Here is a 25,904-nt window from a genome sequence, read left to right on the forward strand (position 1 = left end):
GGTTGTGTCAAATATTCCGTCTTGGGTAAACACGGTCGTTGTGCCATTTTACCCCACAAGCAATTTAACATCACTTTGGCAAACGATCGCCTGCCTTCGTTTTTTTCGATGTGGTCTAAAGAGATGCCTTCTTGTTCGTAGTATTTCTCTTTGAATTGTATTTGGTCTTCGGGAGTGTGACACCAGGAAGGATAGCCGCTGGCTTCTTGCTTCAGTTTCAAAAAGGCATCCACGTAGTCAGAGAAAATGCCTTTCTGAGTAGGGTCACCCTTGTGGTATTGTTGTTTCTTAGGAAAGTGGCAAATTTCGTACACTTCTAACAGTTGGTATCCCATGTCCAGAGCTTTGAACAATTCTACGCTGACCCAGGTTCCCGTCAAGGCACGTTCTTCCTGGGTGTGCTGACAAGGTTGGTCTTGGTTGCACGTTTCGGCACAAGTACGGCACAAGGGAAACATCAGTTTGCCTTGACAATGGTGAGGTAAGACGGGATGGTATAGGTTCGTGGGAGGCAAAACTTTACACTTGATCAAGCCTTCGTATTGTCGAATGTTTTTTAGGTCGATTTGTTCCGTTAACAATTGCGGGTGCCCTACAGGAAAGCGACAATATTTGCACACGTAGGGATACAGCGAACACACGTCCAAGTATTTGATTTCTTCTCCTTTCTCTTCGTCGGCTTGGTACAGCAAACAGGTGGCATTGGTCCTTCCTCCGTACAAACTATCCCTCGGGTTCAGCGGGTCCATGAACTGGTAACTTTCCACGAGGCGTTTAAACTCGGGATCGGTTTTCATACGGTGATCGTACTCGTGTTCCCACATTTCGACCACTTGGTATCCTTCCTGTTCCAACTTTAGGCGCCGCTGACAAGTGTCCTGGTACAAGTCTTCCATGGTTCGTTGTAAAAACTGATTTTTAGTGCTACGATCAGGGTAACAGACGGGACATCCGTGAAATAAGCAACCGTTAAACTCGTACACGATCTTGGGGTTTTCTAAGTCCCAGCCATCGACCGAATACGTTCCGATGGTCTTTTCGCCTCCTCCGTTGCGGGCATGCTGAATCCATTTGTCTTCCTTGTCGCACAAGTAATGTAACCAACGTAGGGCTTTGACCGAGTATTGACGTTTGACAAAGTGGGTCGTTTGAGGGCTGATGACAGCCACGGTGTTTTCAGGCATGAATCGTTGTCGATATACTAAGGAACACGCTTTGGCAATGGTGCAAGCTTCTTTCAAAGGATCGTGTTCCATGAACAGTTCTCGAAATTTTCCACAGCAACGCCGTAAAATGTCCACGTCGGAACGACAATACTTTAGCATTTCTTACTGAAAGTCGAAAGGGTCCGAGGCGTGAGCCTGGTACCAAGCGTAGAAAGCTTCTCGTTGTTCGGTACGCATGTTGTCGGGTCGTAATAGTGAGCCTCGGGTAAATGGGGTAGAACGGCGTGTTGATTGGCTTCCGTATTGAAAAAGTGTGGAAAGTACCCTTTAGCCATTTCTGTCATTCCAAACGTTTTAGGCATTCGACTCAAAGGCATGGCCAAATAGCTCATCGAATCTTTAAACTGTACTTGTCCCACTTGCATGAAAATGATTTTGGCTCCGTTCAAAGTCACTTTAGGACGTTCGGTGCCATGTTCCGTATAGTATCTGAGAAGAAACTGTCCATCGTATCCGGAGAAATTGTGAGCCATCACCGTGGCATGACGATGACAATCTCCGTAACGTTCGATGTCCTCTTGGCTCCACGTCTTGTCGATGGGGTCTAAGACCCATCGAGCGAAATCGGCTAACGTGTTCGGTCCCCGAAAGATTTTTTCACGCCCTCCAGGAATCTTGCTGCAGTGAGGGCAATGACTGAAGATAGGTTCTTGAATGCACTTCTCGCACGCTCGATGAGCCACGCAGAAATTAGGGATGTGAATGCCAGTCTCTTGCATGCATTCGAAATCGAAAAAGATGAAATTGCCTTTCTTCTTGTGACCGTCCTCTTTCTCTGGTGGGGGTTGGTATTTTTGCACGTAGCATTGGTGTTCCATGTCCACGATGTGGTGACAAATGTGACATTTTTTCTTTCCTGAACATACGTGTGCCTTGGTACTATTGGCACGTATGCCTTGTCCACAGGTAGGGCACAATCTCAGGAGTTGACAAGCACATTTCTTCTGTGAACCTTGCGTCTTCAGATGTTGTTGGTAACAGGTAGGGCTGACAAACGTGCGCAGACAAGTTGAACAAGGCACTGGTTCTTCGCTCAGACAGGGTGGAGAGGCCAAACATCCTGGACATTTCATTCCACAATGCTTGTGTTGCTCTCGATTGTTATAACCATAATCACATTTCTCACAATAATAAACATATCCCAGGAATCCGGTGATAGTGGTAATGGTATCGAAATGGTCATCGTGATAATAAACATGAATGTATTTTCCGTCCTTAAAATCTTGGCCTCGAAACAACAGAGGCCCGCGCATTTCTTGAGGGTGCACTTTCAAGGTGTAGCGTGGAGCTAGGACATCTTGCAATTTTTGCATTTCAGGAATGCCACAGGGTGTGTCTTTGGACAGGTCAGCTTGTTGCAACAGGAGTTCTGCTTCATTTCGTTGTTTGGCTCGATCGGAACGTTCAATAGTGTTCCAGGTTCTTTTCCATTCTACCGTGTCGTTCTTGTTGGCATAGGTTCGTCCCACCACTATGGCACGGGCTAAACACATCTGGTCATGAGGATTGTGAATTTGGACAAGGCTACGCTTAATGCTGCGAAGCTCGTTCACCAATAACATCTTTTTGCGTCCGGTCCCTTGAGGAGAAGAGACGTGGGTCATGTCCAATGTGGCTTTTCCATCGGTGATGTCAAACTGGTCATTAGATTGTTGCACGTGTTGAATCTTGTCCATGACTTTGGAAGCGGTCAATTCTGCAGGGGTACTAAACTCGATCCAAACAGGGGAGTTCAAACCGTCGTGTTGTATGGAAAGTCTCAAGCGATCGTCTTCTTTGGGTTGACATTGTCGCTTGAGTGCAGTGAGCAGAGAACCCCACACCCCAGTGATAAACACTTCTGCTTTCTCTAACGGCACTTCAGCCTTGAAATCTTTAAACTTCACCGTGTATTTGTAAGCCGTGGTTCTAAATTTTCTAGAGGAGCGCTTTTCCGTCTCTCGAATGGAATAGTATTTTTCAGGGTTGACTAAGGGTGGTGAACTTGGTTTAGAGGTTTCAAATTCTGGTTCACTCATGTCCTCTTCAAAATCACTGGCATGAATTTGTGCCAAGATTTCAGCCCTGGTACGAGGCGATAGATCACGTTTCTGCCTCTTACTTTCTTCTTCTTTCTTCTCGAATGAATAGGATCGTTTCATCTTGAGTTCAAAACGTCAAATGACTCAAGTTTAAACACCATAGACTAATTTATAGTCATGGCAGACCAGCGTATATAAAAGGGTGTGTGTCTTGTCGTTTCACTATTCATTTCACTCTCAAGCTGTGCACAACGATGGAAGAGACTAACCAAATCGAACGTTTCGTCAGAGCTTTGCGAGGGGTCATTAGAAAATTCTCTTCAGACCAGCCCACGGACTACTCTCCTTCCTTTCGAGATAAAAGTCAAGATACTTGTTATATGTGTAAGAAGAAAGGGCATTGGTCTTCAGAATGTCCAGACCGTCAAAAAAAAAAAACCGGGGCTAAAAAAGACAAAAGTAAAGATACCTGTTATTACTGCAAAGAAAAAGGACATTGGTCTCCAGATTGCCCAAAAAAGAAACAAGAGGAATCAGAAGAAAAGAGGAATTCTTCAGAAGAAGAGAGGGATTCTTCAGAGGAAGAGAGGGATTCTTCAGAGGAAGAGAGGGATTCTTCTGAGGAAGAAAGAAGACAGGTGAAGAAAAAGAAACAGGAGAAGAAAAGAAGAAGGGAAGAAAGCGAGGAGGAAGAAGAAGAGGAAAAGAGTGTGACGGTGAAGAAATTCAAAAAAACAGAGAGACTAAACAAGGAGAAAGAAGAAGTCAATGAACTTTTAATTAAAGTGTTCTGTTGTGAATTGTGAATTGGATTGTAACAATGGATAAAATAATAAATTAATGATATAAGCTAAGTGTCTTTGAGTTATGATTTTAAAATAAGAACGTACACTCACGCACTCATACACAGACACGTACTATAAGGGTAAAATGGGTGGGGTTTTTTTTAATTTTTTTTTTAGTTATTGGCAAATTGAAAGGCTATCTCTTTTCGAGAAATGTGGCTGGCCCTGAAAAGGGCCTTTTTTTCTTTATGGTGCAGGGGTGAGTTTAAGCAATCAACTTTAACTGCCTTAAGCCTTTGCCACGGCCAAGGCCTACTTCTGGACTGCGTAATGTTGATGATGATGATGATTGGGTTGAAATTACTAAGGGTGGTACGGTAGGCTTAGTCACAGGGTTAACGTGTTTAGCTCGGGAAGGTCGTATTCTCTTCGGTCGTAATAAAGAAGTCTGATACATTTGTTTCAGACTTCTTAACTCCGCTAAAATGTCCAACAGTACCGTGACCGTTTGATTTTCACCCTCTTGTTTCTTTGCTGCTACTTCTTCTTGCTGTTGTTGCTGTTGTTTTTTTTCTTACCTCTTCTTCTTGCTGCTGTTGCTGTAGGAGAAAAGCTTGTTCCGCTTCCTTTTGTCGTTGTATAAATTTCTCCAATTCTTCTTTCTGTCTCTGTCTAAAATTCTCCACTTGCGGTAATGAAGAAGGTAACGAAGGTTCCGGAACAAATTCTTGCGAGGAGAGAAAATCCACAAAATCCCAATTCACCTCTTCTGAAAGTAAGTCCGGGTTCCCTTGGGCGGTCTCCCCTGCTGGTGCACCCCAATGGATCGTTTTCTGAGTTTCCGTCATGTTGAATCACTGTCGCATAGATTGACTGTACACAAGCGCTAGCGAATCTATATAGACCACGTGACGTCACAGACTACTCTCTTCGGATTGGATGCGGGCTGACTGAATTTTGTAACGCGTGTTCGGATTGGTGAATGAACTCAATCCGTTTCAATCCTGCCTCTACCTATAAATAAGCGCAGTTCAGTGCATTGATTCACTTGTTCTCGTCGCTTCAAGATGTGGACCGATGTGCAATCTTCTACGCTTGTGTCTTCCATGATGTTTCGGACGGACATGCTCATGTATGTCCGATCCAAGTGGACCGTTGTCCACAGGACAAACACCAGTCTGTGGATACGTAGGATCTACGTAGAAAGACAAGGATGCCTCAAAAGAGTGCTGATTTACGGACCAACAGTGAGACGCAGCCTAAGGACAAGAAGAAGACCAATGCGGTGCCCTTTATGTTAATGGATACATTAACATAAACCCAAAAGCCCTTTTCAGGGCCAGCCATATTTCTCGAAAAGAGAATGACTTTTCAATTGCCTACCCCTTTTTTTAAAAAAATTTAAAAAAAAAAAATCAAAAAAAATCCCATATTCAATTCCCCTTGTCCCTAAACAAGCCCAAACTCTATTCCCCCGTGTTAAATTCCCCTTGTACGTATATTGACCCACGATTTATTCCCATGTTAAATTCCCCTTGTACGTATATTGACCCACGATTTATTCCCATGTTAAATTCCCTTGTACGTATATTGACCCACGATTTTTCGCCATGTTAAATTTCCATTGTACGTATATTGACCCAGGGGGGTCTGTAATGCTAATTCCCGTTGTACGTATAGTGACCCCATTCACTACTGAGAGAGAGAAAAAAAAAGGAAAAATCTGTCAGGATGGCACATCAGCAAAGAAGATTGACTTTGAGTAATTGTAAACTTGTCTTAAAGACTCCATAAAGGAAACCTTAGCGAATAAATTATATATTGCCAGGGTGACGGGATTATATCCTACAGCGGAGCGGTTCGGTCTGTATACTGCGGTCATCTTCTTCCTGCAACTGTGGGGAGAAACCCTAACCGTCCTATTTCTCGGGGTCTTCCTGGATCCAAATCTGGCTAATAGCACCACGGCTTTGATCCAGACAGCCGCTGCCGTCATCGCATCCGGGCTTTTAAAGTAAGTGTCTTTTCCATAAATGCATTCCATATGCTTTCCTTTTCTGACTAAAATCTCAGAACATACATTTATAACATAATGTTACTTATGCTACATGTCCTAATGCGAGGTCTCGTACTTTATATTTTATTATAATAGAACGTCACTATATATAAACATAGATATGAAAATATGCAACAACGGGACTGTCTAGCTTAAAACTTAAAATCCCGTATGTTGTCTCGTTAGACTGCATTTTCCATTTAAACAGTATCTATTTGAAAAGCAAGCTGTCGCGGTACGAATTTCATATCATATGACGACACAACCATAATACTGATAAGCTTAGTGGCTCCGAGATTAAACAGTTCGCTTGTCTTGAGTCAGAAAAAGACGGATGCTTCTTTTAATTCATTTATTCGACGAACAATGTGTCATATACGTTGCGTCATCCGTCTGTACCGTGTTGAAAAATTCGCGTTACCTCTGTAAATATTAACTCGGCGTCTGCATGGTATAATCTTTATGAAAAGGAAAGGTAACTCTGTATTCCTATTGGCTATTTTTAGACTAACAAACTAAATAAAATAAAAAGAAAACAAATCTTATGTTCTTGGCACTTTACATTGTAGAAATGTCGCAACACTGGTTAAACCTCTGGAATGGTTAAGTTGGGCATTCATCCATAAATATTCCGGTGAGATACTGATGGCAAATGAGTTTCAAAACCTTGAATTTACCTGTCAACCAGTCGGTATGTATCTTTGCTAAGAAATATTTGAATAGTAAAACAATAGTAATAAATACGTTAATGGTTTTAAAACATTAAATTTGTCATGCATTATTAAAGGAAAAACACTCCAGTTTTTGGACAACGCTTGGGAACAATGGAGTGGATTACGTGAACTATGCATTATTAAAGGAAAAACACTCCAGTTTTGTGACAACGCTTGGGAAAAATGGAGAGGATTACGTGAACTAAGTAATATTTTTCAATGACTGTGCACGTAAACAGTCATCTAACTTTGCACCTGATTTGTCAGTTACGTCCCTGACTGTTTTGATGGACCGACTTAGTATCGCACCCATATCGGTATAACCGAGTGGTTTGAAAATCTTGTATTTTATTTATTGCTATGAGTTTGGACATTGAACGACGTTCGATTTGATGCTTTTCGGCACAGCAACGCCTAACGATGTTAATTTTATGCTGTGGTATTTGTAGTAAAGTGCTTTGCAATTTAATACATCACGGTAACCAGCACGTGCTGTTCTAGTCGGTGTAACACAATAGTAGCATATAGTCTCAGAGTTTTCATGAATTTGCCATTTATTTTAAAATAACTTTAATATAGGTGACAATTATGTAGGTTACCTAGTTTCTGTTGAGTTCACTGTACTGAAATAAGCAAGTTCGTCTAAAAGATATTGTCAGAGTGCCGTCTATAATGGATTATCACCAGCATTAGTAATCCAGCACTTTCAAGAGTCGAAGAGTATTGAAGGGGATTACCGCCATAATTCTATGCGTGTATTTTCTAATCTTCCTTGATGCATTATTGTAAATGGCTGCTTGCAAGTGCTACTTTCATAATTCTATCCATGTATATTGTATTCTCTATTGATGCAAATTGTACGTGGCAGTTTGAAAGTGCTACTTTCCTTCTGCGTTATAGTAAGTGGCTGCTTGCAAGTGCTACATTCATAATTCTAGTCATGAATTTTCTTTTCTTCATTGATGAAAGCTGTAAATGGCTGCTTGCAGGTGCTTAGATCTACTTTCCTTCTGCGTCATTGTATCTTGCAAATTGCAAATTACTGAATTGATTCTGTAGTTTGTCGTATTACATATGATGTCAGTTTTTACAAGTTTTAATGCTCTGTTTATAAAGTTGCTATATCACAAGTTACACAGATAGCACCTTCTAAAATTGTGATTATAATGTAGCACCAAGCACATTGCAAGTTAGCATCACGGAAGTAGCATAACATAATGCCTCATTATGACAATAGATTGCGCCGTGACACCTCAATTTCTTACAATACGACTACTCCCTGTCCCTAACAACAAGAGGTCATATCACTTTTACGGCATGTTTGGGCATCTTATTTAAAATATCATTCGAATTAAATTACTGCATTTCAGTCAGCTGATTTCTCAGAGTCTTAACATTCGGAAGATAGGTGGCCTGCAAGAAACACAAACCAAACTAAATATATCAAATTGTATACAATTAGCTGCATTTACACAATGTTATATTTCTGCTGACCCTTTCCACCCGATTTTTATTTGAACATTTTGTGGGTGTAAAATGCACTTTACCGCTACCGCACGGTGGCAGAATAGGGTAGCCGCTTCCAAGCAAGGTTTAAGGACCTTATTTGTTTATATAGTCTAATTCACAATGGTATCAATTTAGAGCATGTTTATTATTTTAGAGTGCAGTGCAAATTCAGTTTTTGTATCAATAAAGACCTCATAAGGTCTGAACAAATTTCACATAGTTGCACCTCAATGCCTTTCTCTTGTTTATTCACGAGAGAGAGAGAGAGAGAGAGAGAGAGAGAGAGAGAGAGTACATTACAGAGATGAGGATTCTGTTTATTCTCTTATCCCCATAAAATTAATTTTTACTGTTAATCTGCAGCTTACACTGGCAGTTGATATATATAGAATTAAGGTAAATATTCAAATTATACAGAATTCTTACATATGTATAGCATGGATGATCATGCGATAGCCAGCATGTATAGTCACTAGTTGTCTGTGACAAGTATCTCATATCTCCAATTTCATTTTAAATCTCCAATTCCAATACAGTAGCAAGAGGCAAATGACTTGAAACAAGGACATCACACACAAAGCATATACTGTAGCATAGATCTATGCTACAAAAATATGAACTTATTTCATTATATAAGAAAATATATTCTAACAATATGAAATATATTTTCTATATTTAAATATAAGGAATATTTCCATACAATTATGAGATGCTTTTTCCACATATATCAAACTGGAATCTACGTTTTTTATTATTTAAAATCGTATTCATCCATATATGAAGCGATATGTTTAGTACAGATAAGATGACTGATTATATGGTACCTCACTGATAAAACATCAAACTCCATTGGTAGCAATTATAAAAATATAATATACTGAATATAAATAACGTTGCTACCGCTACCAGTAACCAGCTCAATTTGAATTTATTACTACCGCTACAATACAGTACTAAACTTGCTTGATACATTTAGATATGAAATTAACGTAGTAGTTAAAAAGATTAATACAAATTTTTACATGTATCTTCTACAGATGTGATTGTTTTCTGTTAGAAGAGTAAGACCCCCCCCCACATACACACACATAATTTTTTTTTATACAAGTTTTAAGACTGCTCGCAGTTCAGGCTGTTTTAGCAATCCCCACCCCACCACCGCATACACATCTTCATATTTCTGTGATTTTATCATTATTTTATCCTGTTTATAATATAAGTTAATATTGTCATGATACAAAAATATCAACACAATACAACTATGCAATAAAGCAAAATAAATAAATTAAAACTATATACAGTCCTGTGTTTAACTTTTCATGGGAAATATTAAAGAAAAATAAATATTTAATGGAAACCAGCATTCATAAAAACAATATTTTTAGATGAATTAGTCTAAAACAAACATTATCTTACAGGTAGGCAATTATAATGAACAAATACTTGGATTGTCTTGTTACATTGTTCTTATCATGTATTTGCCAGTCCCTTTTGTTTTTCACTTTCACATGAATAAAGACAAACTTTTCACAGAATTTGAGTTTGGATTGGACATAAACTTATAATTGCAAATTCTGAGTAATTAAAACTGTAAATTCTGGAATGAACGAGACTCATTTCCTTTTGTATACCACATACATTTGTAAATTATGCCTCAAGAAATTTTTGTTGTTGCGGGTAATACAATAATTTGCACTTGCTATGAGCAAAAAACCATGGAAAGGATATATTTTATTTGCTAATATGTTATTTCTGATGCTCTAACCTTCACAAAACTGTTATATTTATGAACCTGAAATGAAATTTTAAATTTGGCCTGTTATTCCTAATATGTGTTCCTCGGAACAATGAATAATGAAAATTCCATAATTTAAATGACTTAATCACTCAATCGATCGATCGATCGATAAAGAGAGAGAGAGATTCATAAGTTAGTTTCTTCTCAGAATAATAGACACGACTAGCCAATTTCTGACTGCGGTTGTAAGATATATGAGCATAAAGTAATAGCTACTTTTTAAGCATGCAAGACATTTTAATGTGAGTTATAGGCCCCCAAGTACTATTCCCCAGAGAAGACACAAGACTGGGTTTCAGAAATTGTCGCCACACAAGTACCAGTTTGTTACTTTGTGAAAAATATGTCATTATGAGAAAATGAAGACCACCTGATGTACTTGCTGATGATGAGTGGTCAGTGAGCAATCAAACTATCGTACAGACAGGAAATTCATAGTCTATCCCATAAAAGTCCTTAAGCTGGTCATTTTGGTGCCAATAAGACTTATCACAAGATGCTGAATCATTTTTATTATCCTAAAATTAAAAGTCATGTTTATAATTACCATAGATCTTGTCATACTTGTCAAATGGTAGGAAATCCCAATCAGAAGATATCTAAGGCACATCTGCAACCTGTTCCTGCGTTTGACCATTTGATAAGCCATTTAGCAGTTGCCTGTCGGTCCTTACCTAATATCAAGTTACTCAACCAATATATGTTGACCACAATGTGTGCATCCTCAAGAGTTTCGTAGGCTATTCCTTTGAAGAATATTAAGCGAAAACTACTCTAAAAGTTTAGGCAATGATTTTTAACAGTTGCTTGCCTCCCCCAAATCTGTCCAGCATTTTTATATTTGATTATATCCAACAGCTTATGTGTGAATTAGACATCCAACACTTTAATTTTTCTGCCTATCTCACTGAAGATCATGGGGCTAGCACAATACTATCCGAAAACACTCTCACCTACCCAGGATACATGTATACAGTTATATTGAATCAAACCTTAAAAAGGACAGTGATCAGTAAATTCCTGCATTGTATAATTATTGAGTAAGATCAGGAGAGTTTTATTCCCCATGCTGGTAATTATCACCAAATGAAAGACCCCATGACTACCCTAAAACAGCAAAAGGCTGTCCCAAAACATCCTCAACTACCCAGGATACATGTAGGCAATTAAATAAAATCAAACCAAATAGAAAGACAACGATCCGTATAATTCTACCCTGTATAATTATTGCGTAAGATCAGTGGAGTTTTTTCTCCTGTTGAAGGAAAGACCCTAAGATTGTCCCACAACAAGCTCATCGACCCATGATATACGTATACAATTACAATAACTTAATGAAAGATGCAGTTCTGGTGAATTCTCTCTCTCTCTCTCTTTGATAATAGATAAATCACTAAACTACTTTTATATTGCAAAGAGCAGCACACTTAATAAGTCAGAATCATGTGTCACTATTTTCATATTTCAAAAATTGTTTTAAAGTTTTGTTAAAAAATCTTTAATGTGACAGACAGCAGCTGAATAATTGGAACCTAAGGGTGCTATATTTATAATTTTAAAATGCTTGAACTAATTTATTATTTTTAATTGGTTTGATAATGGTAAGAATTACAATAAATAAAAGTAAAATCTCCTGTAATATGTCTTTTGTCTCTGATTGCAAACCAGTTTTAAAGCTGTTTGTTATTATTTTTTTGTTTGTTTTATAAATAAATTGAAAGGTTGAGGTTCTATACATTAACAATGCAAATTAAGTTTTGGAAAACAATCGTAAACTAAATCTAATACTCTAATCGCAAGTCAACATTTTTATCTTGATACGATCATGATTTTTCACAATCTTTATTATTTCGGTTTTTGCGACAAAATATGTTCCAAAATGAAGATTGTAATTAGAATAAGAAAACCGTAAAGAATGCTTAGCTTGTTTAATGTCATTTTACCTATAAACTTTTTTTTTATATGTGCAATTGATGTTGCTTTGAAATATATTATTTTCGCCGATGCTTCTGTACACAGTATCACAGGAAAACATAGACGTCTGTGAGGTGCGTCAAAATGGGTGACGTACAATACGATCCTTACAACCAGGGTTCGTCTGATGAAAGCTCGTTAAGAAGAGTACGAGGGAATATATCATTATCCTTTCTCATCCTTACTTTGCTAAAATAACTAATGCTTCCAGAGTAATGAGTGATATCACTAAGAATTAGATTGCTTCAACGGTGAAAGTAAATACTTAAGTGCGTCAAAACTGGGGTTGAAGAAGATGGACTATGATGCTGCAGTGTATGCGTTCTTGTTTCGTAAGGTGCTTTAAATCACTTAGATCTTCGTGAAAGCACATGGTTTTAGAGAAAGATAAAAACTTCTATGCTAACGTACACCTTCTAAAAGGGATTGAAAGAGTTATAATGTTTATAGTCACAAAATCAATGCTGTAAAGCTCCAAATGGGGAGCATCAATTACACTGGACAACAAATTTTTACAAAAGTCATGTTACTGAAATAAAATTAGTCAATTCTTATCAATTTTTATGTGCTGAACACGAATATGACAGTCAAATTGCAAAATTGGCTCTAGATTTTTTGTAATCTGCAAGAAATTAATGTTTACATAACGAAATGCATTCCAATAGTAAAAGGTCAACTGTAATAGCCTACCTATAAAAAATCAAGTCATTGACTACATCTTAGATTTCTTCGCCTGTCTCTTGTACAGCTGTTCGGGAGTATCTCTGAGGAGTGTCCAGCAGTAGTCAGCCAGCATTGTAGTGGACCATTTTCCCTGGTATCTTTGTTCCATTGTTGCGATATCTTGATGAAAACGTTCGCCGTGTTCATCACTAACAATACCACAGTTGCTAGGAAAGAAATCCAAATGGGAATGAAGGAAGTGAATCTTTAGAGACATATTGCAGCCAAGTTTCTTATACTTCATCAACATGTCTTCTACTAGTTCCTTATAGTTTTCTGCCCTAACATTTCCGAGGAAGTTTGTAGAAACTAGGCGAAAAGCATTCCATGCTTGTTTCGCGTCACCTTCCAGCAAGTTGTTGAACCGGTCATCTTTGAAAAGCTCTCGAATCTGAGGACCCACAAAAACTCTCTCTTTAATCTTTGCTTCGCTGAGTCGAGGGAATTTTTCATGCAGGTATCGGAATGCTGGCAAAGTCCGGTCAATGGCTTTCACGAAGTTCTTCATCAAACCTAGTTTGATGTGAAGGGGTGGTAGCAAGATTTTCTGAGCCTCAACCAGAGCTGGGTGTTGGATATTCTTCTCTCCAATGGCTACATTCTGCCTGTGAGTCCATTCCTTCCTCATGTAGTGCATTTCCCTTGCTCGGCTATCCCACTCGCATAAGAAACACATGTATTTTGTATATCCTTGCTGCAGTCCCATTAAAATGGCAACTACCTTCAAATCACCACAGAGGTGCCAGCTGTACTTGTTATACTCAATGGAATTCAGTAGCTGCCTTAAGTTATCGTATGTCTCTTTCATGTGGACAGCATACGCTACTGGAATAGATGGAAGAATGTTTCCATTGTGCAAAAGCACAGCCTTGAGACTCAGTTTCGAAGAGTCCACAAATAGTCTCCATTCTTGTGGGTCATGAGTGATTTTTAAAGCATTCATGAGGCCCTCAATATCGGAACAGAATATCAGATTACTTTCCTTTCTGAAGAAAGGCTCCAATTGCTGGTGGCGCTTTCGATATGCAGTAATTGTGACATCTTCTTCTAGAAGATTCCATTGTTGGAGTCTTGATCCTAGCAATTCTGCCTTGTTCTTTGATAAGTCCAAATCACGAATCAGGTCATTTAGTTCTTCCTGTGTTATTCTGTGTGGGGTTGATGATGCACCACAGTGAAAATCTGGATCACTGCATGCTGATGGACCAGGAGAAGAACAGGTCGACTCACCTTTGTCTTCGTCAGATGAATCAAGAGAATATTCTGCTGGAGGTTCTGGAATAGGAAGTCCCTCACCATGTGGAACTGGTCTCAATGCAGACGGAATGTTTGGGTAGACTATTCTCGACTTCTTTCGCTTCGTTATTCCGCCGGAAAGAGGAGGAACCAAGCAGAAGTAACAGTCATTTAGGTGGTTGCTTGGCTCTCTCCACACCACTGGGACTGCAAACGGCATTGATGACCTTTTGCAATTCAACCACTGTGAAAGCTGTGTTGTACATGTAGCACAGCATATATGCGGAGCCCAAGGCTTGTCTTGGTCACCAACCTTGCATCCGAAGTAAAGATGATATGCCTTCTTCACTTGAGAATTGATACTTTTCTTCTGGTTGGCAAATGTCACTTCCCCACAAATATAGCAAAAATTGTCCGCGGTATTAACACACTTTCGAGGCATTACTGTTCTTTATTGTACGTAAATGGATAAAATAATAAGTTTTATGTAACAGTAGCTTGAACTGTCTCGCACAACGTCTAAAATATTTTAAATGCTGAACCTATCTGATTGGGCTTTATATAGTACACTGCTTACGTCAGCTTCAGCAGCCGCCTGGCATTAGTATAATAGGCCTACACATGTATAGTACACTGCTGACGTCAACTTACTTCAGCAGCCGCATGGCATTAGTATTGCATTGCATCAGAAAATGATGCAATCAACTGTGGATGATGTGAGCATGATGGTATTATGCAATGTTACATCATTATTCCGGATGTTGCTGCAGTCCTACTGGAGAAATTTACACAGTGAAACATAGAAAATGAGGTATATGAATATCTTCAAAACGAGAGCCAATACAAATTTTTCACGGTTATATTCGTGTTCGGCACACCAAAATACTACAGATTAGGGCCTTTTCAAGTCAGTAATGATTTCACTGTTGACCAGTGTTATTACTGGTAAAGGTAAAACTTCAGAAATTTAGAGCGCCGTCTGTTGTCATAATGCCATCCTAATCTCTAGTAAGCCATTATGACAACAGATGGCGACACAAATTGGACAACAAAGACGATACTGATAAAACTTAGTATTTACATTGTTGCAAGGCCAAATCTGTATGAAAACAGCAGTTGGAATGATGTCATTGTAATATGGCGAGTTTATAAACATAATATACAACACTTGTAATAACTGACATAGCGTTTGCCATACGACAAATTACAGACTCAGTTCAGTAGCTGGCAAACTGTAAGATACAATGACGCAGAAGGAAAGTAGATTTAAGCACTTGCAAGCAGCCATTTACAGCTTGCATCAGTGAAGAATATAAATATCATGGGTGGAATTATGAATGAAGCACTTCCAAGCAGCCATTTACAATAATGCAGAAGGAAGATTAGAAAATACAACCATATAATTATGGCGGTAATCCACCTCCTTAGAAGATGCTCTCAGTATTTTATGTTATTTCATCTGAAATGTGGCTTTTCATTCTAAACCTGTTTTGTCCTTCAAAACTATGGATTTAGACACAGCGGATATTTTAACCTCTTTTGTCTTTTAAAAACTATGGACTTAGACACACTGTTTAAACAATATTTACTACAAACTTGACCAATTTAAAGAAACTTATTCTGCAGATATCCAACAACTTTTGCTTATGTGGAAGGTTAAGATTTCTCGACGAATTGGAGATAGCATCGTTCGGTGTAGAAGACAACTTTGTTAACATTCGAAAGAAAAGCTTGTATCCAAAACATTTTAACCTTTGGAATCAGGTCATTATTGTATAAAAAGCCGGACATTTTTTTTTTACATTGATATCTGAGATAAGTATCTGAGGTCAAATCATGAAGGTACATAATAAGTTTGACGCAAATACCGTGGTCAGGATTTTGATTATTATTGTAACTGGTCAGTGTGATAAAATTTGCCGTTTTTCAAAAACGATATAGTCTTGCACAAAATATAAAAGACTTTAGCTGCTAACTTCCGTGTCTCTTACGCTATTATAGTAATCATTTTTTTTTTACAAAAATAATCATATATTATTTCCTTACAATATGCTTTGTGACTTTCTCACGACATGTGGGTTTACCTTATGCATGGTTACTTTCTCAATGGGTTTAGTCTGACCTTGAGACATTGCTTTACCGTGCCCTCAGCTGGCACATTGAGAAATTAAGGATGTAAATCTAAATTTTGTTTATTTGTCTTTTTTTCAGTGCCAACCTGTATTCCTAATGGCACCATTTACCTTGACCTTTACTATCCCGAATCACCTGACCACATGAAGAGGAATTTTGCCGCGATCAGTTCCTACTGTGTAGGGACTTTGATATTTGCAATGGTTGCCTTCAAAATAAGAGGAATACGGAATCTTTATTAACGTGCGCCATGTCCGCCATTACAATTTCCCCCTCAGAATAACATACGAAAATCCATTTTTCTTTTAAATCCTTGAATACAATATACCTGACATAATACAGTCATTACACTTAGAACTTCGACTTAGATGTAAATTTGAGCGTTCCGACTTTGCGGCCGACAAAGATAGGACGCAATTACTGTGATAGTTTTTATCAATATGTTTATTAATTCTTAACTTATCACCAGAGTGAAAAACATGGATCCTTTTGAGTAAAATTGGGAAAAATGCTGACACTTAAGAAAATAAACTGAATTTATTCTAAACACATTGATATCTTACAAAGTTGTATGTTTGCTTTTCGCTTTGTTAATGATCTACCTTAAAACCTCATCGGTTGACGGTTTGGCTACCTATTGTTTCATAACAGTCTCATCTCAACTGGTTTATACTCCATTAGAATTTCACCTCAATAGTCATCGTTTTCTTCTCTAAATTTTTGACATTTATGTATTAGTTATACTTTATTACTGTATTGATATTGAAATTATTGCATTACTGACATTCGTAAATTAGTTACACTTTATTACTGACACCGAAGTCTAATAAATATGAAGAGCTTTCAGATGTACATTTTCCAAATATATTTCTGATAAAACTCATAGCATCAATCCGCCATGTTTTTACAGTTATATGTTCATTAACTAAAGCACTATTTTCTAGAGGAAAGCTCATGGTAGAATTACCGTGATATTCCTATTGTTAATGGTAGGCACCGAAATCACGAAGAGTGAAGTGAAGCATTCGGGCAAATCAAAGACGATAATTTTGAGTTTTAAATTTGAATCACTTTCTAGATTTCTATTGAATGTACATGCAAAAGTGCTACCATATGTGAATTTACAATACCACCGTCGGTAAAACCAGCAATGAAAGATATAACATACGCGTTTGGTAAACAATATATGGTCATTCTGTTATAGCTTGTTGTTGCTGAAAACCTCAAAAACAAACGAAATAAGCTGCAGAACGGTGCAGGAACTGGTAGTGAGAAAATCCCAATTTAGCAGTTTCATTCTAGATGAAACGAAATAGTGATAAATAATTAAATGTGACTTATCGAGGGATGATAAGATTTTGTTAGAAAAAAGGATCAATTGATGATATGGCCTTGTGTGGTTTGATTTTGACGGTGGTTGTTTTATTTGTCTGTATGTTTGCGTGCTTTGCCTGAGGTCTTTAAGTAGTATAATTCCAAACTGAAAGAAAATAAAAAATACTTGCAAATTAATAAAACTACATGTGTCAATTTAGTTCACCAGTTGTTTTACGCATATTTGTAGTTACATTTTGTTTTTATATATCAGGTTTCAAGATTCTCTTCAACTATTGGTCCTAAAAAGACTTCTTTCTTACACTATCATTTGAAACTACGTATGTTCCTGCATATTCCTCGATTATAGAGGAGATAACAAATATAACGGGAATCGCAAAGATTGTTCTTTTCCTGCAACATCCAGGCTTGGCGTGCAAAGTTGAGTTCATCATATATAGTGCGGCAATCGGTATACAGTCACAAGCAAACACGTTGACCATTTATTTCATTATTTGTCATGTTTTTATCTTATGCACCCAGGGAGTGCTCAGCCAATGTGCAGCTGTGGAACAGCTTTTTACTCCTTATTCAAATACAAAAAAATATTTGCGAGCTTTCCCCTTCCCCCCAGTCTCATTAAAACGTGTCCAATGAGCACGTTTCTACTGATGAGACGCACGTGAAGCTCTATGTATATTGGCATCTTTGCTAGTAATGCAGCCGTAAAATATAATTAATTTTTGTACATGTATCGATAGGAAGCAAATGAAGCCATAAAAATCATAAATTTACGAAATCTTTTTGTAACGGTGAAGTATTCAAGACAAGACAATATTACCTAGTCCAAACAGACGTAGCAGGTTAAGAAGGAAGTATCCACGACGAAATCATATCAGACAGACTAAATAGCGATAGCAGACGAAATAGCGATAGCAGACGCAGAAGTAAATATTCAAGGCAACAATACTACATCGCCTAAACAGACATAGCAGACCCAGAGGGAATTATTCAAGAGTCACGATATGAATTATAGGGAAGATAAGGAACCAGTCGAAAAGTGGATAAGATAAAATAGAGGATAGATTGGTTTGACTGGCATGGCCAGGTTGATATTGAAAGCCAAATTATAGTAAAATGTATCTTTTGAGAGTTTATCCTATATATAACTAACAAAAATAGAGACGGATGCGGAAGGTCGTGGGTTCGATCCCCGGCCGAGTCATACCAAAGACTTACAAAAGTGATACTAACAGCTGCCTCGTTTGGCGCTCAGCATTAAGAGGTTAGTGTTAGGACTGGTCGGCCTGGTGTCAGGATAACGTGACTGGGTGGGACATCATGCTACATGTCTGCGGCATGATGCCCCAGTGTTAGACATCACTATAACCTGCAGACATCGTAACGATATGACTGAAAAATTGTTAAAGCTACGTTAAAAATCAAAAATCACACACTCATACACACAAAAATAGAGACAATGTCTTATTTATGAGAGTTCAGATCTTTTACAGACGAGTTTGGAAAACTCATTACTAATAGTATCGCCTGACTCTGGTGCTGAGTTGAAAAATCATGTTTCAAACACATGTATATCTAAAAACTTCCGCGGCTCATATGGATTTCTCTTCACAGAAGCTTGCATAAAGGATGTGTCCAACATGATAAATATTGATCATGAGAATTTGAAGTTAATGAATTTGTAATATCATGCTGTTTCCACAGGTTTACTATAGGAGCTGAATAAGTACAGTGAGTCCTTCAAGACGATACTGTATGAAATGGCGGTGAACAGCTGTGGCATTCGAGGAAGGAAGTATTCAGTATGTGACATTATTATAAGCTCATTTTTTCCCCCGTTAACTTTACATTGTCAGAATCGTTCAGTATTACCCGATACTGAACTCGCGCGACAATACACATATATCATTCACTTGCATAAAGGAACTACTTTCTATTGTTAACAAACAATTGACGCAGACGCCAGCACTTTTGATTTATACGCAAATCATGTACAATCGCGTAAGAGGCTCTTTACGTTGTGGTTGTTTAAATTTGTTTCTGAATGAACTAAAACAGATGTTTCGTGGACTGCCACATACCAGCTGCTTTGGCATATTACGCGCTGATACAATTTTACGGATTTAGGCTAGCTACAGTATATAACAGACGCAAGATAAGGTCCTTACAAATAAGATACAAGTGACAAGTCATATATTCTCTTCTTTAGCTGGTGATAAGAATGGCAAAAAAAAAATATACTTAAAGTTTTACATCCTGAATTTCCTCAAAATGTATTTTCTTAATTCTGCAAATCCGAATTACATGAGTCATTTCATAGGTTTTCAATATGGATTACACATTTCGTAATTGTGCTGTAATTTCGATGATAAGTGCAACTGCATCCTCCTTACTGCACTCAAAATGAAATAAGCATTAAATTCCATAGCGTCTTTTTGATAATTGCAAATGAAAGATTTTTTCCCCACATTATGATTTCAAACATTCAATGACAGAAACAGAAACACATTTGCAGATGTCAACACGCTTCTCCCTAGCTTATTAAATCTTATGTATTTCATGTGGAATCGTCACATACAAATCCAGTCCATAATAATGAAATTTCCTAGAATCGAGAAAAATACCAAAATCTATTCATTCCAGATCAAATGGAATAGTTGTTGCAATGCACATTCATTTACAATATGACTCCAAATTTCAATTTTAACTGACACGCCATTTTCTTTCGAAGGTTATGTCGAGCGCGCGACTAAGTGTAATGATGAATATGCGCTTGTGTATTTAGTTTGGAATGCGGAATACATTCATTTACGTTGTTTCTTGTAGTGTATTGTCTTTATGTAATTAAACCTTAGGTAGAATAAAAAATGAGCATATAATAAAAAGGTTACTGCCTTTGTATGGCAAAATATGAACTCGTTTTGTCGGAAGGATATACTTCACTCCCAAGGTCGTGCAGTATTCCATCCCAAAACTCGTTCATATTTTACCATACAAATGCAGTAACCTATACATGTAACGTGGTCATACATTGATTCGTACATCTCGTATATTGATGGTTCATCTATAGATCATTACTTCTGTACTCTCTAAACCAGTGATGAATTTTCAGTTCTTAGTAAATAATAAAATAGGAACATAACGTGAAAATATATCATAGTTTCCGTTCAATCTCCATTTTCTAAAGGTTCCGTTTTAAAATTAATCCTTGTTTTGGAAAGAAAGAAGTATAAGACGAAGATGTTTTGCATGTTCTGCAAAATGGAGAGCATGTCTGCATACTTCCTTCCAACATCGATGTTCTATGCTAACATTCTTTACGCGTAAAACATGTGAAAAGCATACATCTGATCAAAATGGCTGATGCCACGTAACTTTAGCAGTTGATAAAGCGGGGGACACGAATGTTGCAGCAAAGGTAATGGCAGTTTCTGAAAGTGCAACAAATGAATTATAAAATGAGATAAGAAGTAAAGAAGATTATCGGTTTATATTTCCAATACATCTTTGATATTCAGAAAGTGATATGACCAAGCGGAGTGAGTAATCTTTTGAAAGTGGTGCATATGAGAAAAGCCCAAACTGTATACTATCCATCTGGTGAGGAAAACATGAGAAATTATTTTTCTTTTAAAATCAAGCCCCGTACAAATTACGAGAATGTAGAGCACAAACTGAAGACAATAATGAACATTTGTACAACTACTCATCAATTTTTCATATCATTTATGATTGCCTCAATAAAATGACTTATATTGTTAATACTCCTTGGAGGAGATAACGGACACAACGTTGTCATATAAATAACCTAAAGGGTATTTTGATAGAGATAACACAGTTAATCATTCAGCCAGTTTAGTAGTACCTTTCCAACACAGTGAAAGTATACACGATAGGATGGAATCTAACTGTAGTGATTCTGGTAGTAGTATCAGAAAATGTGGGTTCTGGAGAGAGCCGCCGTTATCTATAATTCTGTGTTGTGGGGGTTCTGGACCACTTTTAGGTGAGAAAAAGTGTATCCCTATGAATCTGTGTGATGTTTGTTTTATACCACTTTTATCAGTACGTGGGGGTTGTCACGTGTTAATTTTTGGTGTGTGCGTAGTACATAGCTGTGACGATTAGGCTTTGTAGTGCCCATGTGCGAGTGTGTGAATGCCATCGGTGGAGTAACGTTTATAACCAACTGGGCATAGTCCTTTTTGTGAACGAGTATGGCAGATATGTTATGCTGCTGTGATCGGAAAGTTTTAATGGAGTAGCAATGCATGTCTCTGTGTAGTGCTTGTGTGTAATGTTGGTAGGTGGCTATCTTGGAGGTGACTTTTTTATATACTCCTCTGGCTTTTTTTCATGACGGTGCCACCGTCGAGGGTGATGCAGTACAATTTATCTCCAAGACCGATGAATTCCGTGATGGGTATTCCGAGAGTTTCATCTTTGAATTTTCCTAGCACTTTTTTTATTTTCGTCGCAGTGTATATGACTGTCTTGTGGAGATCGAAGAGTGTTTGGTGTTGATATAAGTCTGCGTAGACGTCGTCGGTGTGAATTTCGTACACGAGCGAATCGATATCGGTTATGAGTAACGTGGCCTTGTCTCTTCTTCGTCAAAAGATTTGCATGTGAAAAAAAGACATCGTTGACCACGAGCTTATCTCGGTGTCTTACGTTATTGACGACTTCGATTTTCTTTCGGTGTCGAATGTTTTACATGGTTTTTCAGAACATGCTAATGTTCATGAGTTTGAAGAAGTCCTTATCGAATGGCGTGGTGCCGCTGGCTCGTTGCATTTTGTTGAAGTCGATATTGGGTTTCATCCAAAATGACTGACGAAACTTGAGGGCACAGTGAACTTTATCAAGCATGAGTCCATGTTTCAGTGCTTGTTCAAGTAGTCGATTGTATAATTTATACTTGGTTTTAATTTTGAGATTGGGTACCAGTTTTTACCTTGGCTTCTCCTAGTCCACATTGGCTCTTGTCTTGTAGTTGTTGTGGACATTGCATCAAGTGGGTGACAAGAATTTGTTCAGCGCAGAAGTGATACTCGTTATGAGCGTCATGCAGATGGGATGGATATTCAATATCGACTTCGACAAATTAGCCCCAGTCGTTGTGGTATCCAGCTTGTCTTTCCTCTAGGAACTGTGCTCCAGTGATCCAGTGAAAATCTGCTACTGGAAGCGGTTGTGACATCGTCCACCCTAGAGGTTTTGTCGGTTTGTAGTGTTTCTTGTATTTGTTTTTGACGACAGAGTGTTTTTTTGTGTGTGTGCTCATGACGGAGATTCCTCGTACCATCTGCTCGGTAAACATGAACATGTCTGAATCGGTAAAGAGTTCTAATGTCACTCCGGATTGCAGGACGGCGTCCCAGGATAGTCCTGGTGCTGAAAAACCACGAACTGTTTATCGCCCGCTTTCTTTTCATCGAGTCTAAGCACGTTGATGGATAATACATCGTATAGTAATTTTAGTTTAGGAACGTCTTTGACCGATGCCGGAAAGGTGATACCGCTGGTTTTGATGGTATCCAAATACGGCTTGTAGTTGGAGATGCACTCGACATGGTCTTTAGCATGATGTAGCCCGGATAGGAAGTCCCACACGAGACAGAAGTCGAAGTTGTTTCTGACGTACATGCATGCTTTTGTCGCGATGATTTGTTTTGGAATTGGTACTTAGTTGCTTCCACTCAGCAGTGTGAATTTGGAAGTTTGAAACGAGATAGAATTGATCTAGGTGAAGTCCCATGTCGATCCTAATTCTTGATAATCTTCGATGCGACGTTGGATAAAGGAACAGGCAATGTCAACATTGTGACTGAAATCGTCACTGCGATACACAATCAGCGATTTGACTCTGATCCTTCACAAAATGAACGGTGAGAGTTACTCCGAGTTTGATGACCGTGTGTGTTCGCAGTTCTGCATCTACGGTAGGTTTTAGAATCCGCTTCAGGAGTTTTTTGTTGACTCTTCGCTCAAGCACATGAGGATGATCGTAAATAAATCCTTTGTCAGCTTTTTGGTTTGTCGGGTTGGCGGTAGTGCAGTGGACAACTTTGCTGACGTCCGTGGGATTTTATCGCGTTCGCGTTGAATGGCTTATGGATCGATTTGGGGTAGTTTTTTTTTCTCGATGTTGGCTCGTCTCGACCTGCTCATGATTTCGTGCTGAAGTCTTAGGAGTTTGGAAGTTTAGCAGTTTTTCCCGTTAGCGCTTTGTACTTGTCTCGCAGTTGCTTCATTTACTGCTGTGTGGTAATGATGTCTCGTCCCTAAGCGCTTTGTACTTGTTCACGAGCTTACAAAAATATGGCATCTTGTCATTGCCTTTAGTTCTCCTCTAACTCGTTTGATCAACTCTTGCAAAGCGGCATTCGATTTTGGATAGGGCACATTGACACCATGCATTGTCAAGCGATGTCCCTGAGTCGAAGAGCGATCTCATGTCGTAGGATAAAATCTTTTCCTAGATCTTCCACTACTTTGTGCAGAATGTTATGCTCCATTTTGTAAATACAAGTTTTTTTAAAAAAATCTATCCTTGAGCTGATTGTTCCATGCACGTTATACGTGATCACGTTAAAAAGGGTTTCCATGGTCTTGTTATTTTCAAACATAAGTGGTTTGGGAACAACTGTAACGTCGTCAGGAGCGTTTCCAGTCGATCATCGAGCGTCATCACGCCCATGATAACTCCACGTCCTCGCACTGCAAGCCAACCTGGTGAAAAAAAAAATAAGTTTGTCGATGGCACCGCGTAGTGTTCGATTGCCGCAAAATTGTGAGACGACCTTGTCCAAGCAATCTTGATCTTTTCTGTGGGTGTCGTCGTTAATGTATCCGGTTTTCACGATCACTTCGCGAGGCTCGGATTCAGCTCGGATACAGCTTCTCGATGATGTCATGGACGATGTCCTCGATGGTTTTGACCAGCCGAATCGATTCTCTGTCGTTACAAAATTTAAGTACAGCAAAATACTTGTCAGTGACGTCTCTGAGCTGCTGTTATCGCATATGTCCAACTAAAATATGAGGCAGTTTCATCTCATTGTGTTTCCGCTGATCATGTGCATTTTCTGCTGATAACTTACTCGCGTTTCTCACTTGACTCATATCTGTTTAAATCCCGGAGGTCTGCTTGAGAACGTGATTTCATTTGCAGCATAAGACTCATCCTGCCTGTAAGTATCGTCAAACAATAAAGATCGATAGCTACTCGGACAAAATCCGCCATGGCGAAATCTATATAATGCTTAAATAATCGGCTTAGATCAGTTCATCTAGTGTAAAACTTTGGAAATAACTTTACCCAGGATTAGAAGATTCTGCCCTGAACGCAGGAGAACGTACGTAAACGTGGAATACTTCGTGGTTGTACTAGACGCGAATATTGCAAACATTCCAGTGTGGTGATTCCGATCTCAGCTGTACCGTTGTAAAGCACATCCACTGTGCTGTCAGGTTTGATGCCATAGAGTTTCCACTTGAGAATGTGTTGTGTTCCCAAAGGAAGTATAAGACGTGGTTTGCAGATAAGATCGATTCACTTGAATGATTCACGGAGTATATTATATATAGAAAATGAACAACATTAATTTCGACACGAAGGAGAAAAAGAAAGCGCATCTGCATATTTTTTTATGCCGGATTGCCATTAAATCGTGTGTCCACCCGGTCAATGTAAAACCAATCTGCTCATGAACATGCTTCTGAACGACATGCTGAACTACGATCGTTTAAACACTCAGTCCTCATTAGGATAAATACAATACGCTTCGCGAATACGGAGACGATGTCAGAAACAGTGGGGAGTCTCACACGTTTTCACAATAACCGATCCAGAAGAGATACAACCAGATTCGGACGAGCATAAGATCATTGTGTTCGACATTAAAATCGAATAAAATCTGCGAATATTTTTCGCTGTCGGGGAACAAGCAGTGTAATAGCCTCTATCTCACTCAGTGTTACTACGACGTGTCTAAATACATCCGACGGAACATGGGATGCTTTGTTCTTTTCAGGACTCTACAATCGTCACATCGACGCGATCGCGAGAGACCATTTCAGCGGAATCACCGTCCAACAATTCAAGGACTGCTATGCTGTGGCGACAGCGTCCTCCAAACACGATTTTATGACCTTTCCTCTCTATGCGCAAACGATCACGGAACGCTATCGAAAAGGCTTTGACGAATTTTACCTTCCTGATTAGTATAGCTATGTCGTTCGAAAAGATCACCATTCGTTGCCAGCGCGAGGAAGTCCTCAAAATGTTTATCAAGCAACGGGCAGCCTTGCTTCAACGCATCTTAGAAGACAAGGTAGGGCAGCAGTCTATTCAAGGCGATACCACCGGAGAACTGTTCAAACCCCTTCT

The 25,904-nt window shown here is 38.6% G+C and overlaps 1 protein-coding gene across 1 annotated transcript in view; it reads left to right on the plus strand.

Annotated features, from left to right (window-relative positions):
• Nucleotides 1-17,068, plus strand: part of LOC149808418 (ATP-binding cassette sub-family G member 5-like) — a 53,753-nt gene extending 36,685 nt beyond the window's left edge. The window contains exons 10-12 of the mRNA XM_089976975.1: nt 5,861-6,046; nt 6,658-6,779; nt 16,253-17,068. Of these exons, the coding sequence (XP_089833101.1) occupies nt 5,861-6,046; nt 6,658-6,779; nt 16,253-16,416 (472 nt within the window). The 3' untranslated portion in view covers nt 16,417-17,068. The remainder of the gene's footprint in view (nt 1-5,860; nt 6,047-6,657; nt 6,780-16,252) is intronic.
• The last annotated feature ends 8,836 nt before the right edge of the window (nt 17,069-25,904 follow it).

Source organism: Sinohyriopsis cumingii, chromosome 1, assembly GCF_028554795.1.
Source record: "Sinohyriopsis cumingii isolate HCF-2022 chromosome 1, ASM2855479v2, whole genome shotgun sequence".
NCBI lineage: Eukaryota > Metazoa > Mollusca > Bivalvia > Unionida > Unionidae > Sinohyriopsis > Sinohyriopsis cumingii.